Source organism: Podarcis tiliguerta, assembly GCF_965153285.1.
Source record: "Podarcis tiliguerta genome assembly, chromosome: 4".
In the NCBI taxonomy this organism is placed as follows: domain Eukaryota; kingdom Metazoa; phylum Chordata; class Lepidosauria; order Squamata; family Lacertidae; genus Podarcis; species Podarcis tiliguerta.
The window spans coordinates 72,711,411-72,738,041 of NC_139537.1; the positions used below are offsets into that span (position 1 = coordinate 72,711,411).

A 26,631-nucleotide genomic window follows, 5' to 3' on the forward strand; every position below is an offset into this window, starting at 1 on the left:
GTCCTGTGTTCTAAACCGTCATGGTAGTCTGTGAGTGGGTATTTGTGTTTGTTTGCTAGTTACCTACTAAACTCTTACGTTCTTTCCAGCATCTTAGATGCAGTCCAAAATGAGCTTAAGTTGGTGAATTATTTTAGAACTATCTTGCTCAAAATGCTAGTGTTTTAATAATGTACCTCAATACATTGTTGCAGCAACATGTTGTTCTTTTATTTTTTTGCTATGCCGTGTTATCTGAATTGTTTATTCTTCCATGCAAGGTACCTGTGAGAACAACATCCAGATCACCTGTGTTATCTCGCCGAGATTCGCCGCTGCAGGGCAGTGGACAGCAAAATAACCAAGCAGGTCAAAGAAATTCCACAAGGTTTGTGGTATTGGGTTTCCCACTTCAGCTATTGGGAGGAGCAAATTGGAATCCATTGTTCCCCAAAAACACTTAGTGTTGAGAGATGCTGTTGTAAGGCAGTTTCTGCTGTATCTGAGAAGCTTCTAAGGGGAAGTTTATACAGTCTCATATAGGAAGTTATCTCATGCCATTCAACTATAGTTGGCTTTCTTTTGGAACCGCATCTTAAAGCATGTTCATAGGTAGTGCAGGCAAAAGGCCTCAAATGAGTCTTAGTCAAGATGCTTTGAGTGGGAACCAACTCCCCAATTGCACCCACCTCTTCATCTCACCTGTTGTCTATTCTCATGTTTGGGATCGGTCCATTCTACCTCTCAGTAGGAGAGCACAAGCCATGTGAAAGTTACTGCTGCTTCTCCTTGCTCCTCACAGTAATTGCTCATTCAGAGAGGGCTACGAGGCTTTATTGGCATTGGAAATAGGCAGTCTGCTGTGGCATGATAACACTGGTCCCGGACACCGGGTCTTTTCGTAGTGTTTGTCTGATTGTATCTCCAGCTAGAGATAACCTGAAAGCAATTGTGTGTGCATCATGAAGTGCTTGTTCAACTTAGAATCATAGACTTGCAGAGTTGGAAGAAACTTCAGGCGTTTCACGTATTCATTCTGACTACTCATGAGAACGTGAGATTAAAATAACAACAATAATAATATAATTTATCATTGATACCCCGCCAATCTGGCTGGGTTTTCCCAGCCACTCTAGGCAGCTCCCAACCGAATATTAAAAACACAATACAGCATTAAACATTAAAATCTTCCCTAAACAAGGCTGCCTTCAGATGTCTTCTAAAAGTCAGATAGTTGTTTATTTCCTTGACATCTGATGGGAGGGCGTTCCACAAGGCGGGAGCCACTACTGAGAAGTCCCTCTGCCTGGTTCCCTGTAACCTCACTTCTTGCAGTGAGGGAACCACCACAAGGCCCTCGGCGCTGGACCTCAGTGTCCAGGCTGAACGATGGGGGTGGAGATGCTCCTTCAGGTATACTGGGCCGAGGCCGTTTAGGGCTTTAAAGGTCAGCAGGCCGTTTAGGGCTTTAAAGGTGCTCGGAAACGTACTGGGATAGTGATAGAGGACTAAGAATGTCTTCCGGAAAAAAGAAGCATTGTTAAGGCAATAAAATAAAATATTAACCTTGATCAATGTGGGTTTTTTCTTTTTAAAAAAACAAACACCTTTTATTTTTATTTTCCCACATAGCAATATAGAGCCTCGCCTGCTCTGGGAAAGAGTGGAGAAGCTGGTGCCAAGACCTGGGAGCGGAAGTTCCTCTGGTTCCAGCAATTCCAGTTCACAGCCCGGGTCACATCCTGGGTCCCAGAGCGGATCGGGAGAGAGATTCCGAATGAGATGTAAGACACGACGTTTTCCTCTCTCTTTGTCCTTAGGAGTCTACAGATTAATCTGCATTCTTCTTTCGTATTTGTTCGTTCACTCAGGCCAGGGGTGGAGAACCTTTTTGGCTCCCCGGAAGCCAACTTCCAACAGGTGGGCAGGACAACCTACCTGTCAATCACATGACACCATTATGCCTGCATATGATTGACAGCTGGCTGCCCCGCCCAACTGTCGGAATCCCTGGTGCAGGGTTCCAAAGTGCCCAGCACCCACCAGACTGCGGGGCACTTGGGAACCATGGTACAAGGAGTGTTGCCAGCCCTAAGCTTAGTGCTTGAGGAGAAGCGCCAATCGTAGGGTTGGCAAGCTGCTACTTTCTCCCTCCCTATCAGCCAAATTTGGAAGTGTTGACTGAGCAAGCCAATGCCTGCAAAAAGTAGGTTTCTTTCTCTCCCATTAACTTGCCGTCGGCTGATGGGGATGGGGTAGAAAGAAACTGGCTTTTTGCACGCTGCGAGAGTGACTTGCAGCTGATGCCTGCATGTGAAATGTAACCGATATGCTTTTCTGCCTAATTGAACCATTACGTGTAGTGCTGTATATAAGAAAACCATTACGATTGTAACTAACGCCTTATCTCGGTTGCAGATTCCCCACCCCTGATTAATTAATTTAAGGTATCTCAGGGGGGATGGAGAAATAAGATGCATTGAAATATTAAAACTCCTATTGCTTTAACATTCCTCTTAATTTGCAATTAACTTATTTATTCTTTCCCTACCTCTTTTTGGTCTTTATTCATGTAGCATCGTCAAAATCTGAAGGTTCACCATCGCAACGTAGTGAAAATGCAACAAAAAAAACAGAAGACAAGAAGGAAGCTTTCAGACCTAGCAAACCTGTGGTGAGGCTCTCAGACTATGTTACCTCCTCATCTGTGTCTGAATAAAAGCATAAAAGCTTGTCGTGTGAAGTTTTACATAAGAGACAGCCTTCTGATATGTTTAGGGTGTAGGAGTGGAGAGTTAAGAAGGGGGGGAAAAGTTGGAAATGTTGGAAAGTTACATGGAAAACTTATTTTCATAAAATCCAGCATTAGATATTCACTCAAGTTAAATCCTGTGAACAAACAAACAAGCAACAACACACCGAGCTAATCCATTTCCTGGAAATTATTTTTACTATTTTATTTCATTTTATTATTTGTACCACGCCCATCATGCTTGCCATTCCCCAGCCACACTGGACACATGCACAGTGCATTAATGCATATCCTGGGAAAAGTACACAAACCCTTCTAAATGGATAGTTTTCAAATGTATTGAGGAGGTATCCACATAGAAGCTTTCTGTACATGACGCTTCTCTTGCATTACTTAAATCTCTACTCAAAGTGAGCAGGACACTTTTCCATAGTTCAGTTTCTTAATAGGCAACCATAGTTATATATTAGTAATAGTAAGAGCTATCAGATTTGCAACAATCCTAGCTATCTATGGCAAGAAGCTGCAAGTCCAGCAACCATTTGATAACCATTTCTGAAATACAGAAAACAGCCATATTTGAATTTTTATTTTACACTGTTTTTGGAAAGTGAAGTTTCTGGAAATAATAGAAACATGGCTGCAAAGAGTTTTAGAATATACTGGTACAAGAGATGGTAGTTTTGGTGGACTAGGGGGACTAGACTAGTTCCCTAAACATCCCCCTGTTGCTACCTTCCCAAAGCCCAGGAAGCTTCGGCCTGGCTTAGGTAAGGAAGCCCAATGCTCTGTGGTCCAAGAGCCCACTGCCACCTTCCCAATATGTAGTTCAGTCCTGAAATTATGAAGACATAGTCATTTTTTCTGAATTGTTAAGATGCATCCTGCACTGTAGCAGCAGCCACACATGCTGTGCTCTTACCGTCCGCAAAGGAAATAGCTGTAGCTCTTAACTATACAAATTGGATCAAAGAAACTGGAGAAAGTCTGCATGTGGCAAAGCCAGTTACAAGGATTCTTGCTTGGACGGTCTGCGAAAGTGTGTAGTTAGTATAGTACAAGCTTTTTGCTGCCTTGGCCTGGTCATTAGTTACTGGTCGGCTGTCAGAAGGAGATGATAATCCTGAGCGAGTGTTCTTCTGTTCAAACAAATAGCAAGGCACAGCTTCTAGAATTGTACTGAAAACTCCTGCTTTTTCAAAGTACAGTCTTCTTCATTTTAAATGAATATTGCTTATCAGAATGCATCACTGAAATGGAGCAACAATCACACCATGAGTAAATGCCACAGAACAACTCTTTTTTGTTGTTGTTCCTTCCAAACATCTAGCAGAGCATTTCAAGTTATCCCCTTCATGTTACCATTTTTCCCTAATGTGTAGAATGGTTGAAAAAGCAAGTCTGTTATCTCCCCAACACGGTCCTGATTCCTACTCATAATATTGTTGTCGCTCGTTGTTTTGTGTTCTGTTCCTTTGTTCCTTAATGGCAGTTTTTGAGCAAGCTAGTGATGCAGCTTTAGAACCTTGAAGGCTGGATTTATTTTCTTCCTATACTAAACTTGTGTTGTAATGTTTGTTTCCCCGCAATTGCACTCCATTCACTCTTGCCCTGATGTCAATTTGCTGAACCTGTTCGTATGGCTGGTCTTCAGGGAGAAGTGGTAAGCTGTCAACTGCTCATTTAATGCTACTGAGAGCAATGAACCCTCTTGACTTTGTAATTATTATAACATTTGCACAGCTTTGCTCCGAGACACCTTGGGTGATACCCAACAGTGCTCTTCCAGTCATGTAATGGGACTTCCTCTTCATCTCATCTCCCACTGCAGACCTTATATGCTCCCCAGATCTGTTCCAGAGGATTGGGGAACCCTCCCAGAGCAGAATATGGGGGTACGAGGGACTGCAGCAGAGCAGAGAGGAAAGGGACACACCATCCCATCTGTTAGTGTTTGCTGATGGCGAAAGACACTAGGCAAACTTCCTTGACACCTGCTTTTTTAAGTGAAGTGTGTTCTATTTGAAATACACTTAGTTCAAATAAAATTATCAAGCTGCTTGGCCATTTTGCACCATGCACACCAAAGAAGTAATAGAATTTTTAAAAAAAGTTTTCTGAAGTAATAGCATGGGCCTTTAAATCAAAAGCATCAGCTGTGACTAAATAGATCTAGCTTTTGGAACCCGAAATGGGCAGTCTTCTCCATCTGCTTGCATCCTTTTCTGCAGTCAATCACCTTTGTGCTTTTCCTTCTGCTCCTTCTAGAATTTAACTGATTTGGCGAAGGAATTACGGGCAGTCGAGGATGTGCGGCCTCCACATAAAGTGACTGATTATTCATCGTCCAGTGAAGAGTCGGGAACAACTGATGAAGACGATGATGACATGGAGCAGGAAGGAGTTGATGAATCTACTTCGGGACCAGAAGATGCTAGAGCAGTGTTAGTTCTCCTTTCCCTCTCTTCCTGATGTGATGTATTAATGGAACTTTTGCTTACAAGGCCATTTCATTTTGTGAATTCTGGTAGGGCTTCCAGTACTGTATTTAGGTATGGAAATTGTGACCCGTGAACAGTGGCGTAGCGTGGGGGGTGCAGGGGGGGCCGGCCGCACCAGGCGCAACATCGGGGTTAGGGTTAGGGGGCGCAAATCAACGGGTTAGAGGGCGCAAATTACTTGCCTTGCCCCGGGTGCTGACAACCCACGCTACGCCACTGCCCGTGAAAGGTGTTTAACCATTGCTATCTTTTAGTTCTTCTCTAATTCTATGATCCTATAGAATATAGGATTGTGTGTGTCTCCTTCCATAATATAAACATAACATTGGCAATATGCTATATAAGGGTTCACAATATCTGATAGTAGGAAAATGAATATATCTTGAAGATGTGGATAAAGTCAGATGAATAGATAACTGAAAAGTGCATGTTTTGAAGGCACCAATACAGTCATTAGTTTCAGTTTTAATACAAATATTTGACTCGCCATTCCCTGAGAAGCTACTAGCCAATTTACAAAAGCTTCCCTACCTGGCTGTCTGGATGATGATGATTTAAATTTCTGTACAGCCCCCCATATGAGGATCACAGGGCTGTTTACAATTTAAAAACACAAGAGTGTGTATCATAGTAACATACTATCCCCTCCCGCCTCCCCCAAAATTCTTGTTCACTGCAGGCATCCAAGTGAATGGGGGTTTGCAAATAAATGTTTTCCAGATAGGCAAGGTGTGATGGGATGAAGAGCTGCTTGTGTGTAAATTGCAAGTCCCTCAGAGTTTGAACAGGTTCTCAAACCTCTGCCTGTGACGGAGCCCCTCCAGCACGGCTGCGTCAATCGCTAGCAGAATCCGAAAGTGGTTGCTTTCGGAAACGTTTCCAACATAAAAGCTCCTTAACGGAAACACGTCTTCTGGACTCTCTGCGTGACAGTTTCCGGCGAGGAACAGGTGTCCCTATAGGAGGTCCTGAGACCTCCCCACTGTTTTCGCTGGAAGCATCTCTGAGCCATTCCTCCGACTCTCCTTCCCTTGACGTTCCTGTTCGCCCCCTACTGGTTCCCTCTTCAGGTGTTACGTCTCTCTCTACCTCAGAGAGCCTTGGCACCTCCTGTCCTGCCGATGGCAGTTCCCTGACACAAGGTTCCCACGATTAAACGTATCCTAGTACTTCTGTTAAAATAATCCTTGTGTGAAATTATTTTAGTATTGTTGTGGGACGCAGGTGGCGCTGTGGTCTAAACCACTGAGCCAGGCTTGCCGATCGGAAGGTTGGCGGTTCGAATCCCTGCGACGGAGTGAGTTCCTGTTGCTCGGTCCCAGCTCCTGCCAACCTAGCAGTTCGAAAGCATACCAGTTCAAGTAAATAAATAGGTACTGCTGCGGCGGGAAGGTAAACTGTGTTTCCGTGCGCTCTGGCTTCCGTCACAGTGTCCCATTGCACCAGAAGCGGTCTAGTCATGCTGACCACATGACCCGGAAAGCTGCCTGTGAACAAACGCTGGCTCCCTCGGCCTGAAAGCGAGATGAGCACTGCAACCCCGTGGTCACCTTTGACTGGACTTAACTGTCCTGGGGTCCTTTACCTTTACCTTTTTTTTATTACTGTGGATACTGAAGAATCAGAATAGAAACAGAAAGGGCACATGAGGACGTAATCGAAATGTCTCCTTTACCAATCAGATCCACTCTAAACCTCAGCAATGGGGAAACAGAGTCCGTGAAAACTATGATTGTGCACGACGACGTGGAGAGTGAACCTGCAATGACTCCTTCCAAGGAGGGCACTTTAATCGTCCGACAGGTATGCATTCTTTCAAGTGTATTTTTTCCTCTCCCTCTTCCCACCCTCATTAACTCACTCATTCTTTCATACTCTCGTCCTACATAATATCAGTTGCAGGGCATATAGACACAATTAATAGCCTCTTGTTGAACCATCAGACATTTCAGGCCTTCAAAGGGAGTAATAGTTTTCACACAATGTTTGTGCTTACGTGCATTGTAGAGACACTTCACAGCACTGTGCTGAGTTTATCTTAGTCTTGGACCAACGCAAAGGTTAAAGAGCCACAGGCCACTGGAAGGAATCTCTGTTGTGATTCTCAACCTTTAAGAGGTGTTTTTTAAAAAACAAACAACTACCGTATTTTTTGCTCTATAAGACACACCAGACCACAAGACGCCCCTAGTTTTTGGAGGAGAAAAACAAGACAAAAAATATTCTGAATCTCAGAAGCCAGAACAGCAAGAGGAATCACTGCGCAGTGAAAGCAGCAATCCCTCTTGCTATTCTGGCTTCTGGGATAGCTGCGCAGCCTGCATTCGCTCCATAAGATGCACACACATTTCCCCATACTTTTTAGGAGGGAAAAAGTGAACCTTTTAGAGCAAAAAATACGGTAATTGTGGGAGAGCCAGATGCAGCAGAAGAAGAGATCACCTAGTTTGCTTTAAATCAGTTACAGATGCACCATGTGTCCCTCTAAGGAGTTCAGAACAGCTTACATACATTTTCCAAGAGGTTTCCTACCCAGACAGCTTATGAAGCCAGACCTTCTCATCTTTAGCAACAGAACTATCAGGTCACATGGTCTTTCTGTCTCGAAATGTTATGCACAGAATTGTCAAGGCATTGCTTCCCTTGTCTTGAACTTGCAGGTCTGTTTAGTGTGGTAGTTTGTACAATATGAACCTCACTCGTTACCGAGTTTTCCAGTTCTGCAGCTGAACATCCCTATCATAATAGACCCCCTAGGATGTATTAAAATGTCATGCATATTGTTCAGATAACTAAATTAGGACATTCACTTTCATCTGATCATGTCTTAAAAAACCAGAACTAAATTTTAAAAAAAGATGATAGTGAAAATAACCTTAGGGAACGTGCAGGTTGATGTGGTCTTGCAAATTTGGCCAACAGGAGCTTAATTTTGCTGGTGAACAAAGCTGGCTTTGCCAGGGAACCCAAACAATTCCTGTAGTGCGTGGCTGAATTCTTCTCACTGCCACCAACTTTTCTAATGGAGGCATCAAGGCTTGGTTGATGTTATGCATTGGTTGAAGCATTGAAAGTAGACCAGCTTTCTAGGGACAGAGAGACCTTTACGCAGCACTTGAGCAAGACAAGTGTGCCTGTTTTTTCTGCAGAGTACAGTTGACACAAAGCGTGCCAGCCATCATGAGAGCAATGGCTTTGCCGGTCGCATTCACCTCTTGCCAGATCTCTTACAGCAAAGCCATTCCTCCTCCACTTCCTCCACCTCTTCCTCCCCATCCTCCAGCCAGCCGACACCCACCATGTCCCCACAGACACCCCAGGACAAGCTAACTACTAATGAGGTATGTCTTGCCCCCACAGCTGGCTGCTTTCATAGGGTTATTGCTTCATAGCTAGCTTTTCCCGAGGAGCTCCAGCTCAGCGTCCCTTCTCTGCTGCTGTTCTTCTTCTTCCTGTCACTTAACCCCTCACTCCTCAAAAATAACACATTTCAGCTCTTTACGTACCAAAACCCCCTTAACTCTAGAGCAGTTTTACCCCAAACCTGCCAGTTGACTACTCTTGCTCCCCCCCTTTTTTTAATACAACAAGTCATTAATTGCATGGCTTTTGGATAAGCTAAACTGATTGCCCTGTTGGTATTTGTTTAAACGCTGTTTTGGGGAGAGTGCCTACTTGGAGAGGTCACACTTAGGGTAATCTGGCTTCAGTACTACCTGGTTTAGCATACTACTAAGTAACTACGCATGTAGTGGGGTCCTTGCTTTGGGAAAAGGAGTGCACTGTCTTAGAAAGGAAGCTTTCTCCAGCCTTACCACAAGAGGCTGCTTTTTTGAAATTTCTTGATGGGGAGAGGGAATGAAGCAGCCGGCTCTTCGATAGCTTGGTTTCTGTTGTTTTATTGTTTTGGAATGTCGTGTGAAAAGATCCGTCTCGGTTTTTGACGGCACAGATCCACTTTGAAAGGCATTTTGTAAAATTGCAGGCAGCTTTCCCTATGACATACCGTATTTTTCACTCTATAAGACGCACCAGACCACAATGTGCCCCTAGTTTTTGGAGGAGGAAAATATTCTGAATCTCAGAAGCCAGAACAGCAAGAGGGATCGCTGTGCAGTGAAAGCAGTGATCCCTCTTGCTGTTCTGGCTTCTGGGATAGCTGTGCAGCCTGCATTCACCCCATAAGACGCACACAACATCTCCCCTTACTTTTTAGGAGGGAAAAAGTGAGTCTTATAGAGCAAAAAATACGGTAGCTACTCTTTCCATGCGAAGACGTGTCAATACACTTGGAAAGTGCCCTCTGGTGGCAAGGAAAAGCATATGTTGAGCTCTTCCATATGAATTTTTGTACACATGATAGGTACCTAAACAGAAATACTTCCAGAAGATTAGGGATGTGCAGGTTTTAAAGGGAGGGGCACCATTTATTTTCAGAAGCTTTTACAAATGAACAGAACAAGGAAGGTAGGACTCAGAACCGAAACTCCACAAAACGCTCCTAAAGCAGCGAGGCTGTTCTGCCAGGGCTTTCAAATGTACAGATGCACACCAGAATCACACTCTTTAAAAAGGTTTCGGTCGGAAGCCAGTTATTTGCTGCACTGATTTGGATAGTCCCTGTGATGTTTACCAGAGACTCTGCCTTCAATCCCAAAGTTGCATTGGCGGGGGGGGGGGGGGGGAGAGAACACGTTAAAAAAGTGTGAAATTGAGACAGTGTGCATGAAAATTCATGAGATGCTTAAGAATGTTAATATAGTTTGCTTGAAGCAAAAGGGCAAGGAAATCAGATTCTAGCACTGGAAAACAGAAGCCACCTTACAAACCATAGCATATTTGTAGGTGCTGCTTGAATGAAAAAACTCGGGGTTTTTTTTAATAACAAAACTAAATTCATGGCGGCAGTGTCTTAATTGTTCCTGGGTTATAGTGTTTTGGAATTTCACAAGAAATCCCATGTTAAAGCTTATCTTTCACAAGAGGCTCCTGCTTGAGGGCACAAGGGAGGAGATAACTTTTTGCCCTTCTGTTCTAGAGGGACTTTAACCCTCTAGAGCAGATTTTCTGGAACACACAGCAGGACTGCATGGAAAATGAGGGAGGGTCATTGAATATCTCTTCCCCCACTTCTGCCTGTGGACATGTACAATGAATGGAGATCTGTCTACTCTATTCAAGTTTGGAATCAAACCCAGTGCATATTGCCGTAGGGTAGAAGTCAGTTGTTTGAATACTGTCAAGGCCCACCTCTTTCTTTGTTCTAAATACCATGTTTTTAAACAGCCGCAGTGTTTTTGGAGTGGAGAAATAGAGCTTGTAGAATTTGGTGGAAGTAGAGATCCTTTTAAAACCCTAGTTGCATGAAGTCCACTTTGAGGGACACAGTAAAGGCTCTCTGTCTTTAAGAGGTTTTGTAAGAGAGATAACTGAGCCAACATTTCAGATGTATGGAAAAAAAGCCTAGTTAAACATCAACTCGCCCTCCCCCCTTTTTTGTCTTTATACATCGCACACTTTGTTTTTAACCCGTGTCATTCTGCCTTAAAGTGTAGTGTTGTCCCTGTGACACTTAACTCTCACAATCCGGCAAGGGATTTTTAAAGTCATCCCACTTCCACTTTTTAACAGTTTCATTGTTTCACTTTTCTCCTTTCGTTTGTGTTTTCCATGTTTATTGTGTTTTAACTTCAGGGTGCACCGGTGCCTGAATATTGCTTCATGTCCCTGTCCACACCTCCCCTCCCAAATAAGTCCCCTTGTTCAATAAAGGTTCAGTATTTTTCTGTGAGATGATGGTGGAAGAAACTGCTGCAGCTTTCTGGCAAGAGGCTCAGTTTACAAGGGAGATTTGAGAGCGAAAGAATTGTCCTACAATTAACCGGATGATAAAACGGCGTATCAAACGTAGAATTGAATGCCTGATTCCTAATTGCTCAAATTTTGTTGCGCTAGAGGAGACTATAGTTCCCAGTTGGTCACTAGCTGAGGGTAGAAGACACAGAATAGCAACAACAAAAGCAAGGGAGTAAACAGATGAAAAGCAGAATATGTTGGATGTGGAATAAAGAAATATTTACAGAATAGGAGCCTGACACGTTTCAGCAAGAGGAGACATTCTTGTATGCTTGTTTTAGTGAACAGGCCTCATTACGTAAACTTCTAAATTAGGACTGTGAGTTGGACTGAACTTTCACAGTAGCGCTTAGGAAAAATGTTTATTTAAAATGTTTATGCTACTCACGTGTAGGCAGCACTTGAGGAAGGGGGACGAGAAGGCTTCTAAAACAGTGCTGTCCAGTAGTGGCTGGAGTTATTTGTTTGGGTTTTTTGTGATCCTATTTGTTTATATTATAACCATTAATGACTCTGAAATTTACATTGCAGACTCAGTCCGCTAGTAACACACTGCAGAAACACAAATCTACCTCCTTTACACCTTTTATAGACCCTAGATTACTACAGATATCTCCATCTAGTGGAACAACTGTGACTTCTGTTGGTAAGTAATATAAACACCAATGAGTAAGGCTTATAGTAACTGTTGAAATGCTTAGAACAGTTCCCAATACAGTCGTACCTCAGAAGTCGAACGAAATCCGTTCTGGAGTTCCAGCTTACAAAACGTTCGGAAACCAAGGTGCAGTTTCCGATTGGCTGCAGGAAGCTCCTGCAGCCAATCGGAAGCCATGGAAGCAGCGTTGTGCATTCGGGTTCCAAAGAATGTTTGCAGACTGGAAAACTCACTTCCGGGTTTGCGGCATTTGGGAGCCAAAACATTCAATTTGCAAGGTGTTCAACTTCTGAGGTACGGCTGTGTATGTTTCACATTCTGTACCTAACAGTATTTTTCTTCAACTTGATGTGTATATCATGTGTGAGCCGAAATGTATGCTAAAAGATAACTGTTTTTTCTCTTTCTTCCTTCCATTTTTTTTGCAGTAGGATTCTCTAGTGAAGCAATGAGGTCAGAGGCAATAAGGCAAGATCCAACCAGGAAAGGATCAGTTGTTAATGTGAACCCTACAAATACACGGCCACAAAGCGACACCCCAGAAATCCGCAAATACAAGAAGAGATTCAATTCTGAGATCTTATGTGCTGCCTTATGGGGTATGCAATCCAGTGTTGGTCGCTAGTTCCTTCCTTTTATATGAACATGTTGCAGATGAAGCATAAGGTCATAACAAAAAATTGATTGGAAATTTGGGACTAATGGTTGTCGAAAGTGTTTTCAGATTAGCTTGCTAGGTGCAGTATGTTTATGAGGCGAAAGGTTCAGAGGTATGCATGAAGTTTACTAAAAGTAAATTGATGAGTCAGTAGACCTTCATATGGGCGAACATTTCCATGAAAATTCCTGGAATGCGATTTCTGTGAGAGCACGGCAGGCATGGAAATGAAATCCACCCTGATCCAAACTCTAGATGGAAGGAAACCCTGCTTTAACAGCATTTCTGGAATGTTGGTGTGTATTCCATGCCCTGGTGTCATAGTCATTCTTGTAGTGTGAAAAGGTTTGGCGTTTGCCCAGAGAGCTGCAGATATCTACTGAACTGGCCAATCAAGGAACTTTGTGTTCTGACTTGATATTATTTTACCCTAGGGGTGAATTTGTTAGTGGGTACAGAGAGTGGTCTGATGCTGTTGGACAGGAGTGGCCAAGGGAAGGTGTATCCATTAATAAACCGAAGAAGATTCCAGCAAATGGATGTACTTGAAGGTCTCAACGTCTTGGTGACAATATCGGGTAAATATAAATTCTCTTTTTAGAAAAAAACCATGTTGTGGTCTTTCTTTAACAGAATGGTTCAAACCTCTACATTATATGCTTTTATCTCTTTTTGCTAACTCTTCCCCCTTTTAAATTGCTGTGTCATCGATCAATAAATCTATCAAAGTTCCCTCCAGAGAACATGCTACTTTTAATATTGGATCTGGAGAACATTGTGGCTGTGCAGATGTGGCTGGAATACAGTTCTCATCTATCCCAGACAACGCGAGGAATGATGGGAATTATAGTCCAACAGCATCTGGAGGGTTATAGGTTCTCCCTGATTAACCAAGGTGACAGCCAACTAAAGTGTTAATCACAGTTGTTGTTGGCACCCATCTATCTTGAGAGACAATGGAGTGCACCCCAGGGGTGAAGTCAAACCATTGTGTTTTGAAGCTACAAACATGAGTCTGACCAAACTGCGGGAGGCAGTGGAAGACAGAAGTGCCTGGCGTGCTCTGGTCCATGGGGTCACGAAGAGTCGGACACGACTAAACAACTAAACAACAACAACAAAAAGCAGCACCAAAGTGACCTCCCCAGGGCACAGACCTGGGCAGTGTATGTGGAGGTCCTGAGCTGCCCAGACAACACAAACCCCTCACAGGCTCACTGATGCGGTCCAAGGAAAAGCAGAGCAATACGTTTGGCATTAGCTTGGCTGCAGGAGTAGCTGGACTGAGGTGTACAAGGTGCCATCTGACTTGTCTCAGGGACTCCACCTTGGATTTGGGTAGGGTTTACTCCTTCACCTTTTCTTCTCTCGAATATATCCCACGTGACAGCAGAGGTTTAGAGCTTTCCTTCTCCCAGGTGGGCTACTTTCCCAAGTTGACGAGCCCCATCTGCCCTACTCTTTCCTCTACAGCAGGTGTGGCCTTCTTGACCCTTGGACCCACTATTGGTCTTGTCCACTCAATCCTCCAGAACCTGTCTTTGCATGTAGGGGAAGTCCCTAACTCACCAAGGAATGGGGCCCATCAGCTACCCTCTCCTGGTTTAGACAAACAGTTGAAACAGTTCCTGGGGTGTGACTGCTGTCTCATGCTGACAGCTTCTGGGAGCCGCTGGTGATTCCTGAATGCAGGGTGGGGACCAAAGGGGAACAAACTGTCCCAGAAGGAACATGACATGTCCCTCATCAAAGGTACTACCCCTCCCTTAGCAGCCCATGCACCCTACTGAAGTATTATATACTGCAATTAATGAACATGCCTGTTAGTATCTGAAGAAGTGTGCATGCACACAAAAGCTCATACCAATAACAAACTTAGTTGGTCTCTAAGATGCTACTGGAAGGATTTTTATTTTTATTTTGTTATGCCTAAATTAAGTCTATTGATTTCAGTAGGTCTGCTCTGAGTATATCTTATCTGAGTATACCCAAGAAATTGGTAGGACTACAAAAAGAACCTTTAAATCAATGAGAAGCATCTCCCTATGGAATACCATTTTACCTCTTGTGTTTATTAATGGAAGAGTCTTTGTGACCTCCCACAAAACATAAGGACATTGAATGGCTGTTTCTGCAACTGCTGGGTTGGGACCCACTAATGGGGTACAGCCTGATCCAAGCTGGGTCGTAACAAGAGCATTACCACCATGCAAATATATAGTAAAAGATGGGTAAGAAATAGATTCCCAAATGCATGCTTGGGTTAAAGGTGGAGCTGAAAAGGTTGATGATATACTTGGTTGAAGGTATGTCCCAGTCACTAAGGATCATGCAGTTAAAGGGTTAACATAACGTGCCATAAAAGAGGAAACAATATTCAAGTAGGAAACTAGTGAATGTGGCAAGGAGTCTTGATCTCCAATGACGCAGTTAAAAACAAAGGATCACACACAAGTCTTAACCGCAGTATTTCGCCATCAGCAACATGTGAAGCTTAACAAAAAAACTGCAGGTCTTTTTCCATATCATGTCTGTTACGATAAAACTATTCCAGTGATGCAGTTCAAACCCAAGTTCCCATGGATTCACATGTTGTAACTGAGTAAATACTACTATAGGAAATAAATAAAAAGTCTGAGGTAATATTGTGCAAATATTAACACAAATCTAAGTAAACATTCTGTTTGTTTAGGCAAGTCTAGCCAGAGATGCAGTCTTATTGGCATGTGTTGATTTTATCTGTATTTTGATATTGTGTTATGCCTAGCAATTTTAAAAGTTTGATTTTATTTGAATTTTATTATGAATATTTTGTATTGTAAACTATTTTTGTTATGGTTAAATAAATAAAAATGTGGCTTGAAAGATTGTACTGCTGAGCTGTGAGTAAGAGAGACGGGTGTTTGCATGCACCTTGTTTGTCCCTTGCTACAGTCACAGCATAACTGTTGTAAGCTTTAGGAGTCCACTGTTTTGGCCTCTTGGCTTAGGTACTGGACTGGAGAATTCAAAAGGCCAAGTTTTGATGTGCAAATTGGGGCATGGGCCAGAAGCAGACCTCTCTGTCGCTTCCTAATCCTCACCTTCCCTATTCCCCTTTAGCCTCAGAGAGGTTAGGCTGGCCTCAACTAGAGCCAGGGCCTTCTCGGCCGCAGCTCCAATCTGGTGGAACGCTCTGTCACAAGAGACTAGGGCCCTGTGGGACCTGACATCTTTCCGCAGGGCCTGCAAGACAGAGCTGTTCCACCAGGCCTTTGGTCAGGGCGCAGCCTGACCACCTCCTCTGGCAATCTGCACAGAATCTTGCTTAATGGTTGCCATCAATTTGATTTTAATTAATTTTTATAATGAAAGGTTTTTAGAAAGTTGGATTATTTTGATTGTTGTTAGCCGCCCTGAGCCCAGCTTTGGCCGGGGAGGGCGGGGTATAAATAAAATTTATTATTATTATTATTATTATTATTATTATTATTATTATTATTATTCCCCACAGGAATTTGGAATTGTGCATTTGGAATTCCCCATATCTGATAGCGCCCACCCCCCAATGGCTCTTTATAAAGCAACATTTTGCACTTCTAAACCAGGATTTGAAGCCAGTTTCAACCAGGAAGTAATAAGTTGGCTGTGAGCAAGACTCAGTTGTGATGCAGTGAATTGTAGTTTAGTAAACCATGGCTTATTAAACTAGGAATGAGCGTTGGGACCACATGCTCCCCCTTATCCCTCCCCTCATACCCCAACGGTGTTGCTTCAATCATGGCTTCTCTAAATCCCCAGTTTCCAGTTACATCGGTCACAGGAAACTGTGGTTTAATGTCAGCTTGGTAAACATGATATAAAAGCACGATTGAAGGGCTGAAGTTGATGCGAGAGTTGATGTAGAAGAGTATGTGAGCACAGAGCTTACTACTCATCCCTCAAACCATTATTTGGAGGACTGAAAATGTTAAATCTGAACTGTAGTCATCTTACTTTCTTTAGGTAGAGTTTTGATTTTTTTAAAACACAACAGGCAGTAGCAATAGCTGGAAGGAAAGTTTGCCTTTGGTGAGCTTAAATGGTTGGCATAATTAAAAAAAGAAGAAGTGGATTTTATCTATGATTGCTAATGTGTTTTTATGGAGGCTTGTATCCCAGCTCTGTACCTTATTGCCTATTCCTACCACACTTTTCTAGGTAAGAAAAACAAATTGAGAGTGTATTATCTGTCATGGTTAAGAAACAAAATTCTTCACAATGACCCTGAGGTGGAAAAGAAGCAAGGCTGGACAACTGTGGGTGACTTGGAAGGCTGTGTACACTATAAAGTTGGTAAGTAACTCATCCTGCACATTTATGAAAGTCAGTGAAGATAGAATTATGTAATGGAAAGGTCTGGTTAGGGTAGGAAACTGTTGAAATGGATTGTGCTTAGCTTTTGGGTCTTCTCCTGTAAACAAGTCACAAGGTCTAAAAGAGACAGCTGCCTCTTTTATTTATATATTCCAGGATGAATGTTGTAAGAGTATATTCTTACGTCGCTTTAATCTTCGCTGAGACAACATGTTAACAGGAAACATGTGTAAAACTGAGGATGAAACACACATCCCTTCTCCCCCTGCCTTGAGAGCAACACATTTCCCAACATGCTCTTAGGTCTAGTGTAAAGGCAAATGTGTTTTGGTTCTGTAGATCCTTTCCCTGCCACTGTCCCAGTTCTGAACCTGGCAGAGGTCAACTGGTTCACAGGAGCCACGTGAGGTAATTTTTGGGAGGCAGATTTTCAGGGAAATGCCCATGGGCCTCTTACCCTGTAGAGGGATAGGCAAACAAACAAACACACACCAGGAAGCCTGTGTTTCTGCTCCTGGTTTCAAGAAATCTTGCAAAGGAAAGAGGCCCTGCAATTTTTGGATCTGGTTTTAGTTTTAACTTGAAACCATTATTTTGGCTTATCCCACTATCGCCCCCTTCCATCCCTTTGTGCAATTGGTCGCCCCCCCCACCTTCCTTCCATTGAGAGTTCTGATTGTTGCCAAATAGCAAGGATTATTTGAACCAGCCTTTTCTCCTCATATGCTTAAAAAAACCCCAACCCTTTAGGAGTCAATAAATGTGACATCCAGAGGGATCAGAAGAATACTGCGGCTTTTGACAACTTTAACAGTAAACTTTCAGAAAATTTCAGAAAAAGAAATGTCTGCACTTAAAAATGTATAGGAATGGTAATCCTTTTTGGTGCTGAACTTCATTAAATAATTTATAAAAACTATATCCAACTCTGCAATGAGAATGATTTAATTCCCTTAAAAAGATGATATACGTGTTAAATGTAATATTACTAAGGCTGACACCCCATTGAAGGTACCAGCTGCTCAGTTGATAATATTTGCATAAACTTGCATATACACAAAATAGCTTTGAAGGGATTTTTTTTATGATGCATATATGTGTTGCAGCAGTTAATGGCTAGGTTTCCTCAGTTCTATTTTTCTGGTGAGTTCCCCCTGAAAAAAAGCCCTGGGCTTCCTCTTTGTGACAGGAGAGAATGTTTTTCTTTCTAAAATGGCACCTTCCACCTGCAATTTTAATAAGTCCATTTTTAAAAATAATTAGGTTTTTAAGAAGATGGGCTGCACAATTGGAAGCAGCCCTTGAATCAATCAAAATTGTTTTAAGTGATTTTGAGTCCCTGTCAGGGAGAAAGGTGAGATATAAATAAAATACTAATTTGTCAGTCTATCAGACAAAACACGACAGTGCTAAATATTAGTTTTATTATTCATGTCTTTCATAATCCCTTGGATTAATAAGGATATCGCTCCTCCAAAGTGTTATAGCCATTTGGATAATCTTTTGATTGTTGTAGGAATTAATACATTCAAACACTGGAAATGTGAACTTAAGGGATTTTATTCTATTCAAGTAAGATGCATTATTTTAAGAAAATAAAACACAAAATTCTCCCCAAAGCACACTTTTCTGTGATATAGCTCCAGCTCATTTTTGGGGGGAGAAGACCTTGAGCTAACTCAGTTATGAGTGCATATTACATATGACAATATGCATTATTATTTTTAAATTGGTAGTTCTATAGCAGCTATATGATAATAATATGACCCCCCCATTATAATGTAAAAATCATGTTCTCTGTCCTTTTTAATTCCAGTGAAGTATGAAAGAATCAAATTCTTAGTAATTGCTTTGAAGAGTTCAGTAGAAGTCTATGCTTGGGCACCAAAACCATACCACAAATTTATGGCATTTAAGGTAAGGGTTCAGATTGGTAAGTGTGGAACGTAGATAGCTGGTCAATACAGATGTATTCCCCAGCCCTACCTGACAGTACAAAGGTTGAACCTGAGACCTCTTGCTTGCCAAACAGACGCTCTACCACTGAGCTGTGCATTTGTTCAAACTTTAACGTCTGATGAAGGAGAATTAAACAGTTAGTATTCCATAGGATCAAAAACCAGGAGACCATGAAGACCAAATCTGTCATAGCAGGAACTACTGTAGTAGAGAGTCTCTTTCCTTCTCGGGAGCTGGTTTTCCTCAGTTTGTATGTTCCTGCCCTCTCATTCTTAAATTGGGAAATGAGAGAACAGACTGAAACCAATTGGCTCATCACCATTTTCTCCAGAATTCATCAACTTATATGGGAGATGGATTTGACATATTTTGAATTAAAGCATTTATTCTAGGAATAAATTATATTTTGAATATTGAGGGGGAAATATAATCCTGGTGTTTCGCTTTGGTTTTTAAAGGGAAAAACTTAGCTGATCCTGTAGGGAGCCACTTGGTGCTGATTCATTCAAGGAGCCAAAGAAATGGCAAAAACATAGTTCCTCCATACAGCATTTTTTATTTTTTTTACATGAAAATGATTACCTTAATGGAAGAAGAAACCTCACACTGGAGAGAGGAGGGGGGTGGAGGCATGCGTACATTTCTAAAGGAAACATATTTTAATGGAGTGTACTAAGTGAATTCTTTATTTTTATTGCTTGCACTGCAGTCATTTGGAGATTTGGTACATAAGCCATTATTAGTGGATCTTACTGTGGAAGAAGGTCAGAGGCTGAAGGTGATCTATGGCTCCTGTGCTGGATTTCATGCTGTGGATGTAGACTCTGGATCAGTGTATGATATTTATCTCCCAACTCATGTAAGAATCCAGATTTCTCGCTGCGTGGTATTCTGTAGCCCATTCTGCATTACGAAAAGAGTGAGATGCATGTCCAAACCTTATTCATATGTGAAGGGGAGTTGTCTCTATGTTCCAAGAATAAGTTTCCATTGAGTGAGTGAGCTCTCTTTCTCTCAGATGTTGGGAACTTAAGAACTTCATTGGTCCTGAGGGTAAGAGCTGTTCCGACAGTGGATGGAGCGTCTCCATCCCCATCGTTCAGCCCGGACACTGAGGTCCAGTTCTGAGGGCCTTCTGGCAGTTCCCTCCCTGTGAGATGTGAGGTTACAGGGAACCAGGCAGAGGGCCTTCTCGGTGGTGGCACCTGCCCTGTGGAACGCCCTCCCAACAGATGTCAAGGAAATAAACAGCTATCTGACTTTTAGAAGACATTTGAAGGCAGCCCTGTTTAGGGAAGTTTTTAATGTTTAATGCTGTATTATGTTTTTAATATCCGGTTGGGAGCTGCTCAGAGTGACTGGGGAGGCTCAGCCAGATGGGTGGGGTATGAGCAATAAATAATACTATTATTTATTTATTTATTTATTTATTTATTTATACCTACCTACCTACCTACCTACTTCTTCTTCTTCTTCTTCTTCTTCTTCTTCTTCTACTACTACTACTACTACTACTACTGGGACGCAGGTGGCGCTGTGGGTTAAACCACAGAGCCTAGGACTTGCCGATCAGAAGGTCGGCGGTTCGAATCCCCGCGACGGGGTGAGCTCCCGTTGCTCGGTCCCTGCTCCTGCCAACCTAGCAGTTCGAAAGCACGTCAAAGTGCAAGTAAATAAATAGGTACCGCTCCGGTGGGAAGGTAAACGGCTTTTCCGTGCGCTGCTCTGGTTCGCCAGAAGCGGCTTAGTCATGCTGGCCACATGACTCGGAAGCTGTACGCCAGCTCCCTCGGCCAATAAAGCGAGATGAGTGCCGCAACCCCAGAGTCAGCCACGACTGGACCTAATGGCCTTTACCTTTACCTTACTACTACTACTATGGCTACTACAGTGGGACAGACTCCCTCAAGAGCTTTTGGTCTCTATTTCATTTGAGGTTTTAAGCAGAGGTTGTGTCTGCTTTAATCTGAGAGGTTGGGGGGCACTCAATCTGTCATGGATGCTTTAGTGAGGATCCTGCATGGTACAAGCGTTGGGGACCGGATGACCCTTGAGTTCCCTTCCAACTCCTTCCAGTTCCTCATAGTGCAGGTGACATCCAGTTCTTCCTGTTGTTCTTGCAGATCCAGAGTAGTATCCAACCCCATGCAATCATCATTTTGCCAAACACGGATGGGATGGAGCTGCTTGTTTGCTATGAAGATGAAGGAGTTTATGTTAATACATATGGAAGGATCACCAAAGATGTGGTTCTGCAGTGGGGAGAAATGCCAACATCAGTGGGTATGTATGCCAAGATCCCCAGCTTGCTTGTACTGCTAGGGAAATGATGTGGCCCAACGGAGAGATGGGTTTCTTTTGTTTTGTTGTTATTATCTTGGAATTCAGTCATTTGTTAAACAGATCTGTACAGCGGTAAAGTACCTTTTTACTTGTATGTTGTGGAGGCTCATCATAGATCAGTCTTTCCCAACTTGGTGCCCTCCAAATGTTTGAGGCTATAGCCTGTAGCTTTATTGAGCATTTATATTCCAGAATAATTACCATAATAATTCTTAGGACATATATAGTGCTCTTTCCTAGTGTTCAGATGCTCTACTTTTAACATGTGCCATGTACTTCTCAGAAGCCTTTCTGACTACTCTTGTTTGGTAGACCAATATTACTATCCTCCCGTTGTGGTTGGGCTAGGAGAGCAGCTTGTTTAAAGTCACGTAGTGAGTTTATGGCTGAGCTAAAATTATATTACTTGTAATTACAAGTTGCTCCCTTACAGATGGGGCTTGAGGCGAGCTGCTTTGAAACACAGGCCGCCATCCAGAGATCCTTGTTACATTTTCACATGGGTCTGTGTCTGTAGCGATGCTCTTTATGTCTTCCTGAAATTGAGAAAGCTTAAAAATCCCATTGTTTGGCTAAATCAGAGAAGAATAAGAATCCTTTGTCTGTGCATTCCCCACAGAAATACTGGTATATTTTGAGTCACATACTTCAGTCCTTGCATCCAGTTACGGCTACCTAATCTTAAAGACAGACAAAACAAATTCTGCCATAAATGTTTTCGTACTATTTCAGGAAGGCAAACTGTCTCCATATGACACAGCCTGCCTGGGGCTCTGTTAGCAGTCCCTAACAAGAAACTGTTAATCCAAATAAAAGTTTTTAATAGTCTTGATGAATTGGAAGCTTTATGAATTATTCTAAGAGATCTTCCCCACTCCAGCCTTTATGTTATCTTTAAGGTATATGGCTGAGGACAGAAACTGGTAAACTGCAATCCTATGCCCACTTACCTGGGATAAAGTCCATTAAATATATAGGATGGTGCTGTTGGTATTTGAAAATTAAACTTTCAAAGATATCTGTTCTCTTGGGAAGGAAGTATAGTGTAATCAGCTAAAAGCTTGCTTACAGAAGCCAAGTTTTCATCTAGCTATCTAGCCATCTAGCCACGGCAACAAGGATGGAAACATATCAATTTTGTTTATGGGTTTCACATGAATTGATTACTTTGGGTGAAATATTATCAATTCAACAAGCTGCAATTAAAAGTTGGAAAGTGTAATATAACCACTTTGCTTTATGTTGCTGTGTATCATGAGGATGATTAATCGTGGCTTTTTGTTTTGATTGTAAAGCGTATATTCGATCCAATCAGATCATGGGCTGGGGAGAAAAAGCTATTGAGATACGATCGGTGGAAACAGGACACTTGGATGGTGTATTTATGCACAAGAGGGCACAAAGACTGAAGTTTCTATGTGAACGCAATGACAAGGTAAGAGATCTATTTCTCCCTCCTTTACGTTAGTTCCCCCCTGCTCCCTGTTTCAAAATTATTGTGGAGAAGAGAGAGGATGAACGCTGGTGATCAGTCCAAAATGTGTTCCACAATCCTCTGACTAGGGTTGGGAGGAAAGGAATGGATATATGGATCAGATATGGAAAGCCATGGATGCACACAACGACTCTCTTGGGCTGTTCATTGGCAGGGAAGCAGAAAAGAACTCCTACAGCCTTGTACTCCCCAGATGTTGATGGAGTGCAGCTCCCACCATGTTTGAGTTAAACAACATCTGGAGGCAGCAGGGCGAAATATTTAAAAGGACAGGAGAGACCTTTCCACGTGGCTTTCCTTCTGCACTTTGGTGTTCCACTGAGCTTTGAGAGCATAACCACTGATGCCCAATGGCTTCATTCCTACTGCCTTAAATGTGTCCCACTAGTACTTCCTCTTCTTCTCTTCTTTCTAGTTTTTGTTTTAAAACATGGGTAGGCATCCGGCCTAATTGCCTTCTAAATCCGGCCCCCGGACGGTCCAGGAATGTATTTTTACATGAGTAGAATGTGCGCTTTTATTTAAAATGCATCTCTGGGTTATTTGTGGGGCATAGGAATTCGTTCACCCCCCCCCAAATATAGCCCGGTCCCCCACAAGGTCTGAGGGACAGTGGACCACCCCCCCTGCTGAAAAAGTTTGCTGACCCCTCTTTTAAAACCCACCTGAGTCCCATTTTGTTTCCTCTCGTGTCTCTTCCTTTACAGGTTTTCTTTGCATCTGTACGGTCCGGAGGAAGCAGCCAAGTTTATTTCATGACCTTAGGCAGGACTTCTCTTCTGAGCTGGTAGAAGCTATTGTAGTTTGACAAGGGATTGCTGTCATCTGGAGTCTTCATAACTTGGAACCATTTGCAACTGGAGAACAGGCCTGACGTGATGTAGGGCCACATGCCCCTGCGTGTGGAGGCATCACCGATGTTGGGTTCTTTTTGTTTTAAAATTGAGGCTGCGGTACGCAGCTGGTGCTGTAAAGATATTGCCATTGGGTGCTATCTGTTTTGGGATCCCACTAGAGGAAAAATCAGGTCTCCCTCTCCTTTTCCTCCTTCCCCTCCTGCAGATTGCCAAGTGAGAACGAAAGAGACGGATCAGAAGCAAGTTTTTTGAAAGGAGGCAGGCATGAGAAGGTAGCTGGAGGGTGTTGTAGGTGGAGTCAGTGTTGCTGAAGCAGAGAGCAAATCTAATATAGTAATATTAACAATGTATTTAATTGACATTTCTTTTTTTCCCTTTTTTCTTTTGTAATGTGACAATATGTGGGCAAAGAGGAAGATGCAGGTTTTAAAATTAATATTTATAAAATGTGAAAGGCACAGTGGTTTAGGGGGAGATAGGGTGACTTTTTTTTAAGTTTTGGCTTGGCCAAGAGTTCAGTCATATTTTTTTTCTATGTACCGAGTTTTGCCTAAAAACCACACGTGGATGATTTTTTAAATAAATAAATAGAATTGTTCATTTTTCTATAACGACTCTTCATTAGGCTAGAACTTGGTAAATGTCAGTGTTAGCACTGCCTCAGTTAAAGGTTTAATTTTTGTTTAAACCTGAAATGTGCAACAACTTTTACTACCAGTCTGCGCATGTAGCCTTTGGGGAAAGAAAATTCCAAACATGTTTATTTTTGTGCCTACCTCATGGTTTCTAATGCATACAGTAAAAGAGGTGGTTTAGGTTTCTACTTTTTTTTTTTTTTTTAGGAGAACAAATATTAATGTCCAATTATTGATAATACCAAAACTAGCAGGTTAAAGGTTTGACTGTTAATTTTGTACTGGGTTTCAGCAGAAGAGACAAGCAGTTATTTGAGATGGTTGATCGATTCTTAGCGGTGACGCAGCAACCTAAGCAGTCCATTTCTTAAATTTTGAAAGCGAACTTTTCACTTTATTTTTTACCGCTTTTATCATGAATAGAAGTTTTAAGGAATTCAGCCTAAAATCCAGAAGGTTTTACTCCTAACATGTGGGGGTTTAGTAACAGGCAAGTAACAATAGTTAGGCTAGTTCTATAACTTGTTAAATGTTGTAGGAAACTTTTGGGGAAGTGACATTTTCCTTTTCTAAGAATGCAATGCACTAAAACTATTTTAAGAATGTAGTTAATACCGCTTATTCATTTTTCTTTTTTAAAACAGCATATACTTGTGTTTCAATGTAACATCCAACTCTTGGCTCTTTCCCTCATTTGCCCCACTTTTTTAAAGGGAAAAAACCCCCTCAGTTTTGTTTTATCAGTAAGTTTTTGGCCTTCGTAATAAATGTCTCAAGACTAATAATTTGTTTAAAGGCTACATGTGTTTATTACTTGAGAAAACTTGAGTGTGTATTATCTGTTGGTGATGTAATAATGCACAGTGTCATTATTCGATCGTTATGGGGTTGGTTTTCTTTTTTAAGGGATTTTTTTTTTTAAAAAAACTCTCTTTTGGGGTACTTTTGTTGACAGCTGCCTTAAGTTCACTGTTCAGCCAGTGAACTGGAGTCCAGTGTTTCATGGGCTATGTCTTCTGCTGTGGTTACCTTTATTCATGGCATGACAGGTGTAGAGATTTAAATGTGATTCTTCGATCGAGACACTTCAATAGTTCAAATGAGATTTGCCACACAACTTGCTTTGTGTTGAACAGTACCAGTTGGGTGAACCAGCTGCTCAATAAGCCTTCCTTTTGGAATCAGACTGCTGTTCCTTTCTTTGACCAACTAATTTTTCTTTACTAAGGGCTTTCTTTGCAAGATCAGGAAGGTCCCCCTCTCCCCAAAAAAGGAGTAAATAGCAGAATACACACAGATAATTGTTGGCAGATAAACCTTTTGAAGTCTCTCCTATTTGAGGGGGGTGGGGAATGGTTTGGGTTTTGCATAGCACTGAACATCAGAGCTAATTCTAGACGTGGCTTTCAGTTCTCACTGTACACCTGTTGGGAAACAGGTGGAAGTAGCAGCTCTGCTTTGAACAGCAAGGAATTAATGGGACTCGGAAGACCAATGCAGACAGAGGCAATAGGTGTATCTCTCACATGGCACTGTAGCATATTCTCCTGGTCGACCAGACTCCCCAAAGGAAAATATTTAAAAGGCACGGTGTGGTTAAAAACTGATTTAATTCTTGACCTCTCTTCTCATGCCACCTTGCTATCTATCTATGTTTTAAAGAAGACTACTGTTAAATGTAGGAATGTTGTAATATGGAGGAATTCTCCCTGGTCAATATGCTGATGAAATTCTGTACAACAAAATAGGAGGGTAGGGGCTAGGGTGGGGCGCATGACTTGTTCAGTGGGGCAGCCGCCTTGCTGCCCCCAAACCCCACACAAATGCCAGGGTGGCTGACTTGACAAGTCAAATCAGTATTACGAAACCACTACATGAAAAAATGTTGAAATCCATTTTTAAAGCAGTGCTGTTGGTGAAGCATAAAAATACTCCTAGTTTAGTTTTAAGCTTTAAGTAATAACTTTCTGTATCTTAAGTCAAAGTAATTCTAACTGTATGACTGCAGTGGCTTTATTTTTTATTGTATGCACATGTTATGTTGGAGAAAATGTTTACAAAAATGGTTTTGTTACACTAATGTGCATCACATATTTATGGTTTATTTCGAAGTGATTTTGTGGGGTTTAGGTTTTCATAGTAGTAGCAGTACACACTTTTGTGATTTTTTTAAAAAATAACCCCAAACTCTGCCAACTATAAAGATGCTTAAACAATAATAAAAATGACAAAATTACTAATTGTAGAGCTGCAAAGCAGACTGGTGGCAATGAAACACTCAGCCTTTTTGCAGTGCTGTCTAATTTGTCTTTTGTGTATTATAAAATACTGTCCCCCTCTCCCCATTTTTCCTTAAATAAAGAAAAAAAATGACACCTAGTTGTGTATGTGGAAGTATTTTGAGTGACTTTCTTTTTTCTTTAGAAGGGGGAAGTGTATGCTCTTCTAAATGCAGTGAAAGAAACAACAGTCTCTTGGCAGCACATGGGTGAAATTGTATTCTGTAAATCTTATACTTCGTAAAACTCACACGCTATGTAGATAGACACAGACACAACAGGGTGTGCAGCTTTGCTGAAACAATTTAGAATGGCACAGCTGGA

At 42.0% G+C, this 26,631-nt stretch overlaps 1 protein-coding gene and 1 long non-coding RNA gene across 5 annotated transcripts in view; both read left to right on the forward strand.

Annotated features, from left to right (window-relative positions):
- The window catches only part of MAP4K4 (mitogen-activated protein kinase kinase kinase kinase 4), a 129,056-nt gene extending 102,653 nt beyond the window's left edge, over positions 1–26,403 (forward strand). For 2 of the 4 annotated variants that reach the window (XM_083438185.1, XM_083438187.1), the window contains 15 exons: positions 261–367; positions 1,612–1,763; positions 2,556–2,653; positions 5,000–5,175; positions 6,915–7,035; positions 8,382–8,573; positions 11,620–11,734; positions 12,175–12,345; positions 12,839–12,982; positions 16,584–16,718; positions 18,556–18,656; positions 19,408–19,557; positions 20,822–20,981; positions 22,337–22,476; positions 23,244–26,403. In XM_083438185.1, coding sequence (XP_083294311.1) covers positions 261–367; positions 1,612–1,763; positions 2,556–2,653; positions 5,000–5,175; positions 6,915–7,035; positions 8,382–8,573; positions 11,620–11,734; positions 12,175–12,345; positions 12,839–12,982; positions 16,584–16,718; positions 18,556–18,656; positions 19,408–19,557; positions 20,822–20,981; positions 22,337–22,476; positions 23,244–23,327 — 2,046 coding nt within the window. In that variant the 3' untranslated portion in view covers positions 23,328–26,403. The remainder of the gene's footprint in view (positions 1–260; positions 368–1,611; positions 1,764–2,555; positions 2,654–4,999; positions 5,176–6,914; positions 7,036–8,381; positions 8,574–11,619; positions 11,735–12,174; positions 12,346–12,838; positions 12,983–16,583; positions 16,719–18,555; positions 18,657–19,407; positions 19,558–20,821; positions 20,982–22,336; positions 22,477–23,243) is intronic. The other 2 variants (XM_083438186.1, XM_083438188.1) reach the window with 1 other exon arrangement.
- Positions 5,201–6,881, forward strand: LOC310676399. The gene is made up of 3 exons (XR_014510535.1): positions 5,201–5,308; positions 5,462–5,961; positions 6,375–6,881. It is a non-coding gene; the product is annotated as an uncharacterized lncRNA (long non-coding RNA).
- Positions 26,404–26,631: the final 228 nt, after the last annotated feature.